This window comes from Euprymna scolopes, chromosome 23 (genome assembly GCF_053919585.1).
Source record: "Euprymna scolopes isolate OS-2025 chromosome 23, ASM5391958v1, whole genome shotgun sequence".
NCBI lineage: Eukaryota > Metazoa > Mollusca > Cephalopoda > Sepiida > Sepiolidae > Euprymna > Euprymna scolopes.
Genome location: NC_136504.1, coordinates 38793316 through 38810815, shown reverse-complemented (window position 1 = coordinate 38810815; position 17500 = coordinate 38793316). Strand labels below are relative to the sequence as shown.

The 17500-nt window shown below is 34.2% G+C and overlaps 1 protein-coding gene across 7 annotated transcripts in view; it reads left to right on the top strand.

The window, feature by feature from the left end:
- The window catches only part of LOC145245843 (uncharacterized), a 98278-nt gene that overhangs the window by 44320 nt on the left and 36458 nt on the right, over positions 1-17500 (top strand). For all 7 annotated transcript variants that reach the window (XM_080107503.1, XM_080107499.1, XM_080107500.1 and 4 more), the window contains 2 exons: positions 13649-14053; positions 16079-16137. In XM_080107503.1, the coding sequence (XP_079963629.1) occupies positions 13663-14053; positions 16079-16137 (450 nt within the window). In that variant the 5' untranslated portion in view covers positions 13649-13662. The remainder of the gene's footprint in view (positions 1-13648; positions 14054-16078; positions 16138-17500) is intronic.

Here is a 17500-nt window from a genome sequence, read left to right as displayed (position 1 = left end):
TCCTTGAGTGGCCTCTTGGCCTTGATAATGTGGTGATGCCTATGTAAAAAAAAAAAAATCATTGTATTGACTCTCAAGTATGTATCAGAACGGCTCTCAAGTATATATCTGACACAGTTAATCAACCGAGAACCACATCACTCTATATAAAAACATAAGATATTAGTCGAGAGTCAAAACAATGAAATGAATATTCTGTTGTCCTAGGCTTACTTATAACAGCCGTATTTATAATTTTACTGAATTAACTTGATGAAATTGTAAAATCTGTAATGACACATTATCAAATGTTTCATTCTCTCTCTGACTGTATTGTTCTTTTTAAAATCTATTGATAAAATATCACCTAATGATTTCAGACGAGATTACGTTTTTTTGTTTTTTTTTAGATTAAACTGTGTACAAAAATATCACATGGCCTAAATTTTCCAAGGTCAGGACTAAGAGAATATGATTAATACAATTTTTTTCCCCATATACGAAACCACGACGAAAAAAACAAACAAAAACAACTCCAAAATACGAAACCATCTACGGAGCCAGTAACTTTTATTTCTTTTCCAAGATAGCAATCAAAACGTTACATAAATAACACTCAGGATGAGAACAATAGTCCGATCAAAACAAATAATATGAACAATCAACCTTTATCTAAAAAAATCAGAACTGTAATGATTAGTATAGTCTTTAAAAAAAAGGACGAGTAAAGTTAGAAATAGGGAGTGAAATAGAAAAAAAGGGTAAAGCGAGAGAATGGGATGGGCAGTGAAACAGATAGAGGGGAGAGATGAGATAGAAGGATGAGAGAGATTAAATAGAATGGCGAGAGAGAGAGGGAAGAGGATGGAAAAAAAGGGGAGAGGTGAGATATAAAAATGAGGCAGATGAGATAGAATGGTGAGAGAAAGAAAGTGAGCTATAAAGGTGAAAGACAATCGAGAAAAAAGATAGAAAAGGAAGGAGATAATGCGGTATTAAGGAAAAGGGAGATGCTAGATAAAAATGGAGAGGGGGAAGTGAAGAGAAATGAGGAGCTAGGGGGAACTATTCAAGTACACCAGTACTTTTTTTCTTTCTTTTTTGTAAATTGAAGTCAATTATTTAAGATATAAGGAATTACGAATGAATTCATTTAAATTAGTTTAAGAATTGCTTGGAAACAAACAAACATACACCTTGGTTCTTCTCAGAAAGCCTGTTATCTCCATCAAAAAACAATAAAGGAGAAAGTTATAGGGTGCCTCCAATAAGATTCCAGATTTCGAGTTTGTATTATTGTACACATAGATTCGAAAAAGTTGTCAAAAAACAAATATATAACAAATAAATGTTATCAAAGGCAAGATAAGTTACTTTTCTACCTAACTGGATATATTTTTCGTGTTGTTATTCTTTTTTTTTTTTTCTTTTTTTTTTTATTACATTTTCACCCCAAACAAGGCAAATTGCCACTTTGGTGTAGGGGGCTACTATCAGGGGCAACAACTACTGGGGTACTATGTAGGGATTTGGGCAGCAAGGTGTCGGTTCACGTTACACTTGAACTTCTGCACGTCAGTACTGTTGGGGAAGCAGGGACCTGGAATGGAATTCCAGAGTCTAGCGGTTCTGGGGAAGAAACTACTGGAGTAAAAAGATCTTTTACATCTAGGGATTTCTACAGTGTGGGGGTGGGATTTAGCAGCTTGTCGGGTTTGTCGAGGGTGCACACGTCGTGGGGGCACAAGTGATTGCAGTTCGTCAATTCAATGTAACATATTTATTCAGCTCGAAAAGCATACAGTGTTTACCGATGTATTGGAAAATTCAAAATGGCGGCCGACACTCTCTTTAACACGGTAAGTTCAGGAAAAGATGTTATACATAATAAACTAGACAAAATACTGTTAGAAATTCGCTCACTATATGTTACTGTGACATAAGTTGACATATATTCGGTGTTTTTTTAATAGTATTTTGTCTAGTTTATTATTTATAACACCTTTTCCCAAACTTACCACATTAAAGAGAGTGTTGGGCGCCATTTTGAATTTTCCAATACATCGGTAAACACTGCATATTTTTCGAGCTGAATAAACATGTTACATTGAATAAAAACACAAAAAATATATCCTGTTAGGTAGAAAAGTAACTTATCTTGCCTTTGATAACATTTATTTGTTATATAATTGTTTTTTAACAACTTTTTCGAATCTATGTGTACAGTAATACAAACCCCAGATTTCTTTTGTGTAACAATTAAAAATATGGACGATATGAAATATGGTTTTAGGAAAATGATATTTTCCTTTATTTTCAACAATAACAAAATAAATAAAGTGATTCACAATTATTTACAACAATAACAAAACAAAACGAAAAAGAAAGTCGGTTAACAAAGATACAGTTATTTTGGATTACTACTATCAAGTACAAATGAAAAGACGGCTTGTTGAAATTCTTGATCGAAAACTAGGACAAGGAAGTGGAGCGTTACGAGGGCAAGGGAGAAGAAGAGTCTGTAAATAGTTGCTGTTATCTCATATGAATAAGACACAACACAAATACTAACTTGAATGATTATTTTATTTTTAAGTTAACACTGCAAAGCATTGGTAAGATACATTATGTAGCAGTTTTTATAAACGCGGCGTGCGTACTGGACTTAGTCGCATGAACTCTCTGACTGTAGTCGTTAAAAAGGACACCCACACCTACCCTCGTCTCTCTGGACGATAGCAGGCGGTGGGGGACGAGTCAGCAAGCAGGACCACCCGGCGAGAGGAAGGCCAAAGAATCAGAATTGTCTCTTTTTCACTGTAGGGAAAGGAAGGTTTAATATAATGCAAAAGGGAATGGTAGTATTAATTTTGCTTTTGTGGCCTAAATCTTTGGTCAGTACAGAGAGGTACCCTGCCAGTAGACGGAGTGCTCATATATATATGTATATATATATATATATATATGTATATTTTTATTTTTTATTTATTTATTTTAAAAAGAAATTTTTAATAATAAATGTATTCAGTATCTTTTTTCCATGTAACTCTCCTACTTGAAGTTCTTGTTTTTATCTCATGTTCCTGCACTTTTTCGGGGAGTAAAATGTCGCTGTTTTTATTTTTGTTGATAGTTGTATTTTGCGTACATTTTTGCTTGTTTTTAACGTAAGGGTTCAAACGGTCTATTGAAACTTGTGTATGCGTGTTTGGGTTCGTTTCTATTAGGAAATATTTCGGTGTTCGTTCGAGTACAATGTAAGGACCTGAATAGGGTGCTTCTAATGGTTTTAGAACGCGGTCTATCCTAATCCAAACTTTATCACAGGTTTGAAGTTGATTTGGTACGTACGTTTTCTTTGTTGATTTATCTCTGTTTGAAAAGTCTGTCAGATCAAATTTTTCCATAGTTTTGTGTAGTTCTCTTGTAAAATTTTGTGTAATTATTTCTGTATTTTCTGTACCAATCATTAGTTGTGGTAATAACATTTGTGTACCTATGACCGCATAAAATGGGGAAAAATTAGAGTCATTGGACATACTTCGAATTCCTAAGAGGACTATTGGTAGAGCTGAAATCCAAGATTCTTTTCGGGCCATTATAGCTGCTTTAATAGTTCTATGTGCTCTTTCTATAAGTCCGTTGCATTGCGGATGATAAGAAGTCGTTCGTAATCTATAGAATCCAATAATTTTTGACAATTCAAGGAATAGTTCGCTTTCAAATTGTGTGCCTCTGTCAGTTATGACATGCAGTGGAACACCAAAGCGAGTAATCCATGTGTCAACAAAAGCTTCTGCTACAGTTTGTGCTGTAATATCTGCTATAGGTTGTGCTTCTATCCATCGACTGGTTCGATCTATACATGTTAAAACATACCGACATGGGCTTGTATAAGGATTGTTGGCACGTTTTGCTGGGAGTAATGGTCCAACTATATCAATGTGTACGGTCTGGAATCTTGATGATGGTATTTCCAACATTTGAATTGGTGATTTAGTATGTCTGTATATTTTTGCTTGTTGACAAGATGTGCATGATGCACATAATTCTTTAATTGTTTTATCCATATGTGGCCAGTAAAATCTAGCCTTAATCATTTTGATAGATGATTTTATTCCAGGATGTGATACTGAATGTAAGCTGTCAAAGATAGATTTCCGTAGTGTATAAGGTCTAGGGTATGACGTTGATGTATCACATAACACAAATTGATCTTTTCCATATAATGTAAATTTCTTTAAGTCTGGATAGGACTGTATTTCGGTGTCTCTTTTCTGTGCATCTGTGAGTGCAGGGAGGTCGTACATATCTATTTGTACAGCAAATGTTGGGCGAGATAAACAATCTGCAACTATATTTTGGTCACCCTTCACATGGGCAATATCTGAAATTAATTCTGTGATGATGGCTAGTTGTCTTTGTTGCCTATCTGATTTTGCAGGTTTTAGACTGTGAAATGCACCGCATATTGGTTTATGGTCTGTCAGAAGCAATACTTCGCGACTTTCTATTATGTGGCGAAAGTGTAATACGGCCAAATATGCTGCTAAAAGTTCACGGTCGAAAGTGGAATATCTCGTCTGTGTTGCTGTGAGTTTTTTTGAGAAAAACCTTATTGGTACTGGGGTTCCATCGATGACTTGATGTAAGGCAGCACCTACTGCATCTTTGCTGCTGTCCGTTATTAGTTGATATTGGGTACAAGTTGGTTGAGGGTGGGGTAATTCTGTTAGGTTACCAAGTATTTTTGTCATAGTAGAGAAGGCTTCTTTTTCCGATGTATTTAAGGTGATTAAACCTTTTGGTGTTAGTCTCATTCTCTCAGATAGGGGTAAGACTACTTTCGCAAATCCTGGTATTAATTTCCTATAAAATCCTACCATACCCAGAAATCTGCGTAGGCTTTTTGCATCTTTAGGGCACGGAAAAGATTCTATTTCTTTAATTTTATTTGCAGTTGGTGTAATTCCTTTTGAATTGATTCTAAATCCTAGGAAGTCAAGAGATGTCACATTGAAGATGGATTTGGAAAGAGATATTTTTAGGCTGTTGTTTTCTAAGATTTGAAAAACTGTGTCGATATCTTGTTTGTGGGATTGTTCGTTTCCACTGAAGATCAATATGTCGTCTATATAAATGAAAACACAGTCGATATCTCGGAAAATTTTGTCCATAAATCTTTGAAATGTAGCCGCTGCGTTTTTTAGTCCAAACGGCATGTATTCATATTGATAGAGTCCCATCGGCGAGATTATGGCAGTTTTTGGAATATCATTGGGGTGCATCTTAATTTGATGATATGCCAAAATCAAATCAATTTTCGAAAATCGCTGTTTATCAGCGAGTTTAGCCGTAAAGGAGTTTATATTGGGGATGGGGTATCTATCACTTTTAGTGATGCTGTTTAAGGTGCGGTAGTCTCCACAACAACGATAGCCTCCACTTTGTTTGGGTACCAGATGTAGTGGGCTTGACCACTCACTGTCTGAAGGGGTTATTACACCTTCGTTTGTCAAACGTTTGAATTCCTCTTTCGTCGCCGTCAGCTTTTCAGCGGACAGTTGTCTGGATTTAGCGAAGACTGGGGAGTGGCTGCCTGTGTCGATTCTGTGATAAACACCACAGTACTCACTGTTTTTGTTGGTGTGCGGAGAAATAATTTCTGGGTGTTTATCCAGGCTTTTTCTTATGAATACCGGCAGTTCTATTTCATTTATGACCACATTTACTGGTGCTGCAGAATTTAACAGTAACTTTTTTTTGGTGGTAGTAACTGGGTCGTAAATTGTTCTATTTTTGCAGTCCACTGTAAGGCCAAATTTATTTAAAAAATCAAGTCCGAGGAGGGGATTGGTGACGTTTGCGATAACAAATGTCCAGGAAAATGATCTTCTCAAACTTGGTATCCCAATTTCGAGATTAGCTTGGCCGTGGCATTCTATTTTCTCACCGTTGGCAGTGGTTAGCGATACTGGTGTTGGGTGTAATGTGACACCGTTTATCATGGCAGCTGGTATTATCGAGATACTTGCGCCTGTATCTACAATAAAGTTTAATGTTTTTGTCCCTAGTCTTGCTTTGAATTGTAGTAGTTGCGAACTCAAGGGGACGGACATGGCTTGCGCAACTAGTTTTCCGAGTCACTTGGTGTGGGTGTGGGTGGGCGTGAGCTTTTATTTTATGTTTCACTTCCCTGGCCATTTGCACCAGGGTTTGCAGGTTCTGGCTTGTTCCGCGAAGTAAATATGTGCTCTACATATCCTTGTCCTTTGTTCGGGGAAAAATGGTTTAACACCTATCGGTATCCGAACGTTGCTCTTGTTTTTGTCAATATGTTGAGATTGCTGAGCGGTAAACGCTGTTTCATTTATATTATTTAACAAGGGCATTAGTTCGTCCGCTAGTTTTCCTAGTTGAGATGGGTTTAATTCTTTCTGTGAGGCAATGACCGGCGAAATTGTTGCGGGTAAGGCTTGTAAAAATTTATGAAGAACAATCTCTTCGCCAATGCCTATTCTTTTTGCAATAGACAGCATCTCTTGAAGATAAGCGGAAGGGCGGCCAGTTATAGTGTTAGTTGACATTAGTTTGTTGAGCAATTCCGGCTTGGTCCTTTCGTGGGACTCAATTAAGGAGCATTTTAGTTCCTCATATTTCCTGCCTTCTAAAATATTTATCGGTATTTTAGCTACCACTTCTGCAGGCAGTGATGATATGACAGCGTAAAATTTGGTTGTTGAAGCTGTTATGTTGCGTAGGTGGAATTGGGCTTCCAGAATTGAAAACCAGCCATTTACTGCCGTTTCCATAAAATCAGGAGTTTTTATGTTTATTTGTTGCACACTGGATTCTTCCATTTTCTTCCTTTTTTTTTTTTTTTTTTTTATATATATATATGTGTGTATCTTTTCTTTTTTTTTTTTGTGTGTGTGTGTGTGTGTGTTGACTAGGAAGGAGGGGGGAAATATAGTATTGTTGTACTTACGTCGAAGGTTTTCTTTGAAACGTTTGCGACGAAAATGAGTAATCACTTGTATTTTCCTGAAGATTCCAAAGTGTGTTTCATTTCTTTTCGGTACGAGTCCAGTTTACGTTGTTCATTTCTTAGTGTAAAGTTCTTTTGATGAGGTGCAGTGTTCTTTAGGCGGGGTCACCATTGTAAATAGTTGCTGTTATCTCATATGAATAAGACACAACACAAATACTAACTTGAATGATTATTTTATTTTTAAGTTAACGCTGCGAAGCATTGGTAAGATACATTATGTAGCAGTTTTTATAAACGCGTGCATACTGGACTTAGTCGCATGAACTCTCTGACTGTAGTCGTTAAAAAGGACACCCACACCTACCCTCGTCTCTCTGGACGATAGCAGGTGGTGGGGGACGAGTCAGCAAGCAGGACCACCCGGCGAGAGGAAGGCCAAAGAATCAGAATTGTCTCTTTTTCACTGTAGGGAAAGGAAGGTTTAATATAATGCAAAAGGGAATGGTAGTATTAATTTTGCTTTTGTGGCCTAAATCTTTGGTCAGTACAAGTCAAATAAGAACTGCTAACCGTCCAGACTTCAAGTGGCTATTCACTATATTAACAAGAAATTCAATGACTTTAATGTTTCTTCTTGTTTTTCTTTTAAAAGGTTGGTCAATGAGAATATTTCAAAATTGTATTTACCACTAGTCCAGAGGGCTTTTTCTGCAACTTTCTGTTGTTGAAGGGATGTATTTTCTTTTTTGTGTTTTGGATTCTTTCGGCTGGACTTATCCATGAATCATAGACTGGAGTTATCTTGATGGGTCCAAGTTGATAACTGGTCTGTTTCCCTCTCCACTTTTATTTATATGGCATCTTAACCCATTCTAGATTATTGCAGAACCTTCTGGGGCTTTCTAGATACTTCTAAAAACTTCTAATTTTTCTATTACTATACCCTGGCCTTTAAACTATCTTGGGAATTAAAATTTTTGAGGTTTGATCATTAGGGGTGCCTAGAATACGTTAGCACACATTTTAAACGGTTTTATTGATTTTTTTAATTATTATTCTATAGAAATGCTCCCTCATAACAATAGATTGTTGACAATTCAGTATGTTTTTGTTATACATCTTACGAGATGACTGGCCAATTTTTATTATTTTAGGTTCAAATGGACAGCTACAGCAGGAATTGGAATACACCCTACTAAACCCTGCTTATCACCGCTGGTGAATTTCAAAAATGCAATCTGGACGTGAGGACACTTTAGAAGAATGATATGCAATAAAATTCTGTTTTAAACTTGGAAAAAATGCCACAGAAACTTGTAGAATGCTTCAGACTGCTTTTGGATCATCTTACATGAATTGAGCATCAGTTTTTTGAGTGGCATAAGAGATTAAAGGAAGTCTTTGAAGGATGATGAGAGGTGTGGGAGGAGTAAGGAAGTTAGAACAGAGTTGATTGGCCAAATAAAGAATTTCATGGATAAGGACCGTTGTATGTCTATAGAGACAATAAGTGCACAGTTTGATGTCAGTGTGGGAACTGTACACACAATTATTCATGAGGAACTGAAGATGCGGAAGATTTGTGCAAAGTTTGTCCCAAAGGGTGCTCAGAGAAGATCAGAAAGAAAGTGGAAGCATGCTGGCTCTCCTAGACCCAAGAACGCCAGAAAACCCTTTTTTTTACAGCACGACATGAGTTACATGTACTGGCTTCCCGCTATACAGAAAATCAACAAAGAATATTATGTTCAGGCCAGGTTCCAAGGGAGATCAGAAAGAAATTCTGCTGGAAGAGGTCAGCACTCTTCAAATTGAGTCAATGGCATTTCAATCAGGACAATACACCAGTTTACAACTTCATCCTTGTCACAGACTATTTGACTAAGCTGGGCGTCAAGACAGTTTCTCACCCTCCCTAAAGTCAAAACCTTGCTCCCTGTGACTTTTGGTTATTTCCTAAGTTCAAGGAAAACTTTAGAGGCTGTTGTTATGACACAATTGAAGAAATGAAAGAGGCTGTGATAGGGATCATTGACACGCTCACACAAGCGGACTGCATTTGTATTGATTCATAATTTTCTTATCACAGTGGATATTAATTATTATTAATATTTAAATTTATTTTAAAGTTTTCTTTATATTTGCATATCATTTTTATTGGATATTTTATTTTTATTATTTATTTTACTACATTTTCAGTTCTATTTTGAAGTTATATATATATATATATATATATATATATATATATATATATATACATTTATATATATATATATATATATATATATAATTACTATTTCGTTTAATCACATGAATTAATATACAAAGATATAATTTTATGCATAAATTTTCAGTATTTACTTCAACAGTGCTATATCCATAAGTAGAGCTAGGTAATAAGTTATGAAAATATATATGGCAATTAAGCTTCACAGAATATTCCGCATTTAATCCTTGTGAGAATTTGTCAGGCTTATATATATATATATATATATATATATGTATATATATATATATATATATATATATTTCAGAAAGGAAGATATCCAAAAATTGGAAATAATTGAATTTCAATAAGTGTCGTTGATAGTGCTCAATCAAAGAGAGCAAATTATAGTTTTTTTTATTCTTTAAGACTGTATTTACATAAAGAATATATATATATATATATATATATATATATATATATATATATATATATATATATACCATGAAAGCTGAGCGAGCCAATTTTTGTTTCCCCCTCTAAAGCTTTTTTACCTATATAATTTAATTAGACAAAATACATACAATAATATTCCTGAGTTTTAGGATTGAGTTTTATTTGGAAAAAAAGCTTCCATTTTAACTGGTCTAATTAGGTACAATCTGCAATTAACTCATCAACTGACAAATCTCTTATTAAGATTTTATCTATCACACTCATCCTTTCTCACTAGATGTTGCATATGAGAGTGTCTTATTTATCAGGTTGACAAGAAAGTTCTTGTGGTTTTTAACTTTTAAATTCAGACAAAAATTTATTAATTGCATCATCAGAATCAACACATTTTTGCCAACACAAAACAAGTGTATTTATGCCAGTAATGTAAAAATTCTGTGTTCTGGTAGCAATAAAGTTGCTGAAGGCGTTTTTGATATTGCTTAGTTTCTTTTTTTTAAGTATTTCTCACAAAGAAAGTTGTCGAGTTGCTTGAAAAAGTGATAGTCGGTAGCTGAGAGATCTGGAGAATATGGTGGATGATGCAGAGTTTCGTAGCCCAATTCTTTCAACTTTTGCAGGGTTTATTTAGCCACATTGTCGTGTAGGAGAATTGCATCTTTTTACTTTACTTGGTTTATATTTGCTAGTCTTACAAACTATAGACCATTTTAATTCATATTCAATTTTATTTTTTCGAAGTTCCCTTATTCAGTCATGTAGGGCAGTTGAAATTTTCTATTTATGCCATTATTTATGCCAATACACATTGGGCTTTATTATAGAGTGGGGGATAGTCAAAAAGTATTGTTATAATTATGTTCACTATTGTTGTTTTCATCATTAATAGACTTATTTTCATTTTTCGTTGTTATCTTGAAAGATGTTAAGTGATTACAAAATCTATCCTTAAACTGGAGGTCTGTGGATCCTAGGTATGTTTTAGTATTATTATCTTTTATATCTTCACATGCGTATACAATATCAGAGGTTCAACAATTTTCATTAAGTGGGTATTCTCCAGGATTTCTGCAGTTACAGATTTTTTTTATTGTATTTGATTCCTGTATCACATCATATCTCTTATTTACATTTCTGTTTAATTTTACATTGTTAGAGCTTATAACTGTTGTTGTTAAGTTATTTGAAGTAGAGAATGATATTTTAACAGTGTTCTTATTTATTATTTTACCTTATTTACTTCCTGGGGGGGGTCAATAATTTGTTAAATTCTCTCGGAATGTTATTTTTTATATTATTTGCTAAAAGGTGGAATCTAGGGATCCCATTATAATGTTGAAATTAAGATTACTATTTTTCCCTGTCCATAATTTATTGTTATACTTAATACTGGTTCTTATTGCTAGTTTTATTATTTCTAATTTTGCAATTTTTGTTTCCTTTTTTTTTTTTTTGGCTAGTTCCTATGATTTATTAAATAAACTAGGGAAAATAGAGGAGTAATATTAATCAATATTAAACATTATGAATTTACTAAGCCAATTACTCACTTCCCTAGAAGATGACCAGAGGTTATGATGAATTTTAGATTATAATTTTAGATTATAATTAGTATTAGAGACATGTTGAATCGAAGCAATGCTTTTAAAACATAGCGAATTCAGCAAATCCTCATAAAGCTGCATAGGTATTAAAAAATTTGTTGTTATTTTTTGTTAAACATTAAGAAATGAGAAACGGTTTCGAGTTAAATTCCAATCAGCATTATGCATCCAAACTTGAGAAAACATACTTGAAATGTGTCAACATTATGTGAATAAGCAAAATGAAAACAAAAACGAATTTAATTTGATGTGTGATTTCGCTTATTCACCATAATGTTAACACATTTCAGACATGCTTTTCTCAAGTTTACATGTGTAATAATAAGTGGATTTTAACTTGAAATGATTCCTCATTTATTAATACTTAAAAAAACACAACAATATATAACTATTATTAATTATTATACTTGTGTCTTACTTTTGTAGTTTTTGTTAAATATTAACAATTGATAAACAATTTCAAGTTTAAATCCATTTATTATTATGTATGTAAACTCGTGAAAACACGCTTAATTAAAAAAAAAAAATTACCAATTTAGAGGAGCTGGAACTATTCACATTTTTGAAGGCATTGTGTCTGACCGTTATAGTTCTCGTGGGGTGATGCATAGAATCGAAACAGTGTTATTGAAACTCTTTGCTCAGCTAAAGTTGACAACATATTTGATGCTAGCTGGGTTTGGCAGATATTTATGAAATTAACATTATGTGTTTTACGAAATTAAAACAAAATGTTGATCAAATTTAACTTGATATTGTGTGATTTTGCTTATTAAGTTTACATGTGTAGTACTAAATCGACTTTAACTTGAAATGATTCCTCATTTATTAATATTTAATAAATATCAACAACATAAAATCATTATTAGTTTACTATACAGAATTTTTTTTTCACGTTCTGCTTTTGCCGCATTCTTTAACGCTTATGTGTGAAAAAGCCACAGTCTAGAAGGAAGTGTTCTTGGTACATTAAGCGTTCTGGGAGATCTTCATTTTCAGAAGGAAGGAATGGGTTATATGTGTGTGCCATATGTGAATATTGGATAAAACCATTTTCTTCTTGTGTGATTTTCAGAACCTTGGTGTCCATTCTTTAAGTATGGCTTTAATTTTAAAGAGTTTTGTTGTCTTGACATTTAGTGGTTTGTAGTCTGTGTATGTAATTTTCATATTACTTATATTAAGTTTTAGTGAGTTTTTTGGCAGCCATGTCAGCCTTTTAATTTTGTTGAAATCTGAAAATGAGTGGTGATCTAACAAAATTTGATGTTTTTGTTTTGAGAGAGAGTATTTATGTTTTTTTTTGTTCAAAACATTGTGTATAGTGCAGATGTGCTTTATGCTTTAGGAGGCTGTGTAACACAGTGATAAGCACCCTTTTGGAGAAGCTGCAGCTGTTCACATTTGAAGGCCTTGTGCCTGACTTATATGAATCTTGTGGGGAAACGCATAGAATGGTCTTTCTCTGTTCTTTCCTTTTTATTTGATATTAATATTTCTCTCTCTCTCTCTCTCTCTCTCTCTCTCTCTCTCTCTCTTGTTCCCCTTGGTTTCTTTCTCTCTTATTAACACGGAACAACGAGGAGACGACAATTAGTCAAAACTGTAATAACGCAAAGGTAATGTAGCATTGCAAGGATGTAAATGAATGCGAAGTGACGTCACCGGAGAACATTCTAGATCACGTGGGTAAACAATGAGGAAATAAATAGTGTCGTACAAAAGAACAAGTGAGTTAGTTATTTCTTAATTTTTGTCTTGGTCTCCTTTGTGGGTATTTATTTGCTCCCCCACCGAGCAAATTAGGCACAAGGCCAATTTTTAATGTGAGGAGTGAAGGGAGGGGGAAGGGAAAAAGGGGACCAACTCCCGAGAGGTGGGAAATGGGAGCTGGTTAAAGGTCAGGTATGTGGGATTGCCTCCACATCTGGTCTTTGCTTGCAGTATCTGTCGGAACAGATACTACACTTTGATCTTGTCGCCTGGGCTCCTTTGTGACTGAAAATCAAAACAAAAACGAATTTAATTTAATGTGTGATTTCGCTTATTCACTATAACGCTAACACATTTCAGGCATGCTTTTCTCAAGTTTACATGCGTAATACTAAATGAATTTTAACTTGACATGATATTCTCATTCATTAATTTTTAACGAAACTGCACACAATGTGTGTTGGTCAGCAGACAATGTTACAATTGTAACAGCAGGTGAATCGAAAGGATAGATGAGAAACTAGATGATAATAGACAAAACGAGACAATAATGAAATATTTTTCTTTTTTGCTTACCTTTTTTTATCATCTTTAATTGTGTGTTGTATAGTGTTCGATATGTTGTGGTTACTTGTTTTTTTAGTATTAAAAATAAAATGATTGCTTAAAACTATGTCCTTCATTCATTTTTTTTTTTAGATTGCAAAGAAATTATGCATGACAAAAAAGAGAAGTACAAACTCGTAGAGTATGAATCCTGGAACATCGCTATGAATCATCACATTGGTATTTATCTGACAGATGAGTGGGAAGACACATATCCTTGGATTGCTATCTTTAACAATTGCCTGAAAACTGTTTTTAAAAATGACTCTGTTTCTTGTACAATTGGAATCAGCCTTCCTGACAATGTAGCTGTGAATTTTAAGGAATTCTCTAAAAGTATTTTGACGGTATTCCGAAATTTATCACCAAATCATGAAAGACAGATTTATATTCTGCTGTTTGTTGTGACTGAGTTTACGAAAACCAAAATTGTTGAAGCACTGAAAGAAATTTCAAATTCAAAGTCAGATGTTGTTTCTTTTCAAGGAATCACTTCAAGTAAGTAAATTATTTTTGCTTTTTACTCATTTACAATAGAAATTAAGAAAAAACATTTTTACAAGTAAGTCACTACTTATCAAGGCCCAAAGGCCACTCGAGGTTAAGAGTTAATGAATGTATGATAGTCACTGGGACAACAGCATAGTACTCGTTAGTGGTAGAAATTGGGTATAATTTTGATTATTTAAGGGGATGGCTGAACAAGAACTCGTTTACACTGGACTTGAAGACAATTATACAGGCCAGCAAAACAGAATTCTATGGGCAGGCAATTTTAGGAAAGAAGCTTAGTTCATGGAATCTGTTCATAGATTTAGGCACAGATAGAGAGTGGGGGAAATTGTTGATAGTGGTTGTAGCTAGACAAGTGTTTTTTTATGAAAGTTTGGCAAGAGGAGACATAAATTGAAGCTCAGATGAGCATCTTCCATGAAAATAACGATAGAGCAGATACAGGTTTGCAACGTCTCTTCTGTTGGAAAGAGGTTGCAGGGAAAAGAAAAGGGCATCACCTACTAGATTTCGAAGTTGGTTTTGAACTTTGTTAACACTGGATAGGGTGCTCCGAACAGCTCCTTCTCAGATGTGGCAACAATACTCGATCATAGGATGTACTTGCCTCTTATACAGGTATAGGATTGCAGCTTACTCTTGAAACAGTCTTTATAAAATTGATCCATTTATTACACTGATGGTGAGATTAAAACACTAAGTTCATATTCAAAAAAGAACAATAGCTTTTTAATATATTGATGGTGTATATGCAATTGATGGTGTATATACCTTTCTATTCAAATTAACTATATACAACAGGGTTTCCCAAACTTTTTCAGGCTAGCACTCCCTTTGGTTTCTACAATAGACTGGTAGTACCTCCTAACCCATGAACACATATAAGCTTTTTTTCGAAGTGAAAACAACAATATTATAAACAAAATATGTATTTAAAAACAATGATATAGTACACAAGCCCGACTTTGTTGGTTTGTATACATTTTATGCGATCTTGACAATAACCCTAAATAATCATATAAAACATTTTTTTTCAAATTGAAAATAATATTAAACACAAAATTTGCTTTTCAAAAAAAATAATTAATCGAATCAGCCATTTTTTGATCTTCGAAATTACCCTTGATTTACACATACAACTTTTTTTAATTGAAAACAACAATATTAAACAAAAGTTGTTTGATTGCCTCTATATGTGTGTGTATATTTTGTATTACTGCCTACCTCCCAATATCAAAGTACCATTCCCTTTGAGAAAAAATTGATATATAGGATTTTCAGGACATAATTAATTTTTTTTTAAATTAATCTTTCATTTTAGATTCATAAGAGTAGTTAAAAATGGTAAAATGCAGCAAATAGTTGATTCTGTATACTATTAATGGGTTTCCGAACGAGAAAGCAGAAGTGACATTAAGACACACAAACAGTGAAAGCTACAGATTAGAAGCTCTAGACTTGAGTCCAACTTTCCTTTGAGCAACACAGACCATGCAAGCCACAAACTGGAAACTCTAAACTCAAATCTTGCTCTCCTTTGGCCAACATAAACCATGCAAGCCATAGATTAGAAGCCCTTAACTTGAGTTTTGCCTTCATTTGTGCACGCAGACTGTGAAAATTACAGGCAAAAAGACCTAGACCCATTTTAGATTTATAATAGTTGTTAAAAACGATAAAATGCAGCGAATAGTTGATTCTGTATACTTTTAAGTAGTGTTGTAGTAGTAGTAGTAGTAAACGTGTCAAATTTCAAACTTTAATGAATCATCTCATCACAATATCAAAATGCAATCAACTTTCTCTGTGTCATTTTTCCAACTACCTCACATTTCTCCTGAAATTCAACCTTGGTTAAAAACAAGTAAAAGAAATCGAAGAGATGGCGCTCCTCTCCTGAAATTTTTAAGTTCAAAGAAGACCAATTTTTTTTTGCATTTTGCATTGTATTAAATGAAATTTTTTCCAAATTCACCTGAAATATCCATTCATTATTTTTGTGAATTCCAGGTGCTGCAAATAATCAATTCACAGTTGATATTAAAGAAGGCTTCATCACTGAAATACCCGTAAGTGTTTTTATGATTTTGCTAAAAGAAAAACATTGTTTAATCTATATATATAAAAGCGAAAATGTATGTATGTTTGTGTGTATGTATGTATGTTTGTGTGTCTGCTAAAAACTTTCGACCGACGGAACAAAAATTCACAAACTTGGTCTCATATGAAAGCCCCACCTTCCGGACGACAAATATAAAAAAATTGGCCCAAAGTGACCATCAGAAGTGTGTCAAGTGATCGATTTTCTGCAGGGGGGGGGGCCAAAAAGTGACATTTTAATGTTAAGCATTACATATTTTTAAATCGATTTATAACTGCCCCCAAAAATACGGCCGCCAACTCTTCTACATAAAGTATACACGCGGCCGTTTATTTTGGGTCAACTTGTATTTAAAACCCACTGAGTCATGTCACGTGATTTTGACGTCAGCAAGCTCTAATGGCGGTCTGAATTTACAATTTAAAAATGTTGTTATCGGTAAAAAAAAATTAATTAAAGCTAAACTATGAACTTCTATGCTATGGCAACGTTACCAAAGTTATTACCACATTCAAAATAGTTAGATATGATAGTTAAATGAAAAATAACAAGCCAAACATGTGAAGTAAAAAAAAAATATGCTTACAAAAAATATTAACGACCGAAGTTTTTAAAAATAAAAACAGCCAGACGCCATTTTCCAGTCTTTAGAGTAAGGAAGACGAAGTGAGAGAGAGAGAGAGAGAGAGAGAGAGAGAGAGAGAGAGAGAGAGAGAGAGATATCTAGACAGAAAACGAGAAAAACGTTAACTTTTTCACCCCGAAATCGACAATTTTCGACAGGGAGAGGGTCAACAAAGCATGCGTCAGATGACGTCATGACGTTGTGACCTGATTTACTTTAAATAGTTGATAAACCGAACAAACAATTTTTTAGCTCAGGTAGTTAAGGCCTTGGTTCATTATCTAAACGTTTTGGGTTCGAATCGTGGTGTGAGATGTTTTTTTTTTTCGATGTTTTAAATTTAAATATTGAACCCTCTATTATTTAAGCCATTTTTCACGTAACGTTCATTCGTTTTTCTGTTTTAATCGTTCGTTTGCCTTACGTTATTTTTTTTTGTTTTACCCCCCCCCCTCCCCGCTTAATTAAAACGTTGTTTTCTTTTCTTACTTCGCTTATAACAATGCTTACATCGTCATCGTCGTCGTCGTAACGCTTGGCGACTTTCAAACATCTTTCACTTCTGGCTGGCCGATTTTATTTTCAAACTTCGCCTCAGGGGTTCGGCTTCGATCAATTCTAAACAATGTCTAATTCAAACAAACCAAAGAAAAAGAAAAGAAGGAGAAAAACACAGGAGGCAAAGACGCCGCGCTGCTAGTTGTTG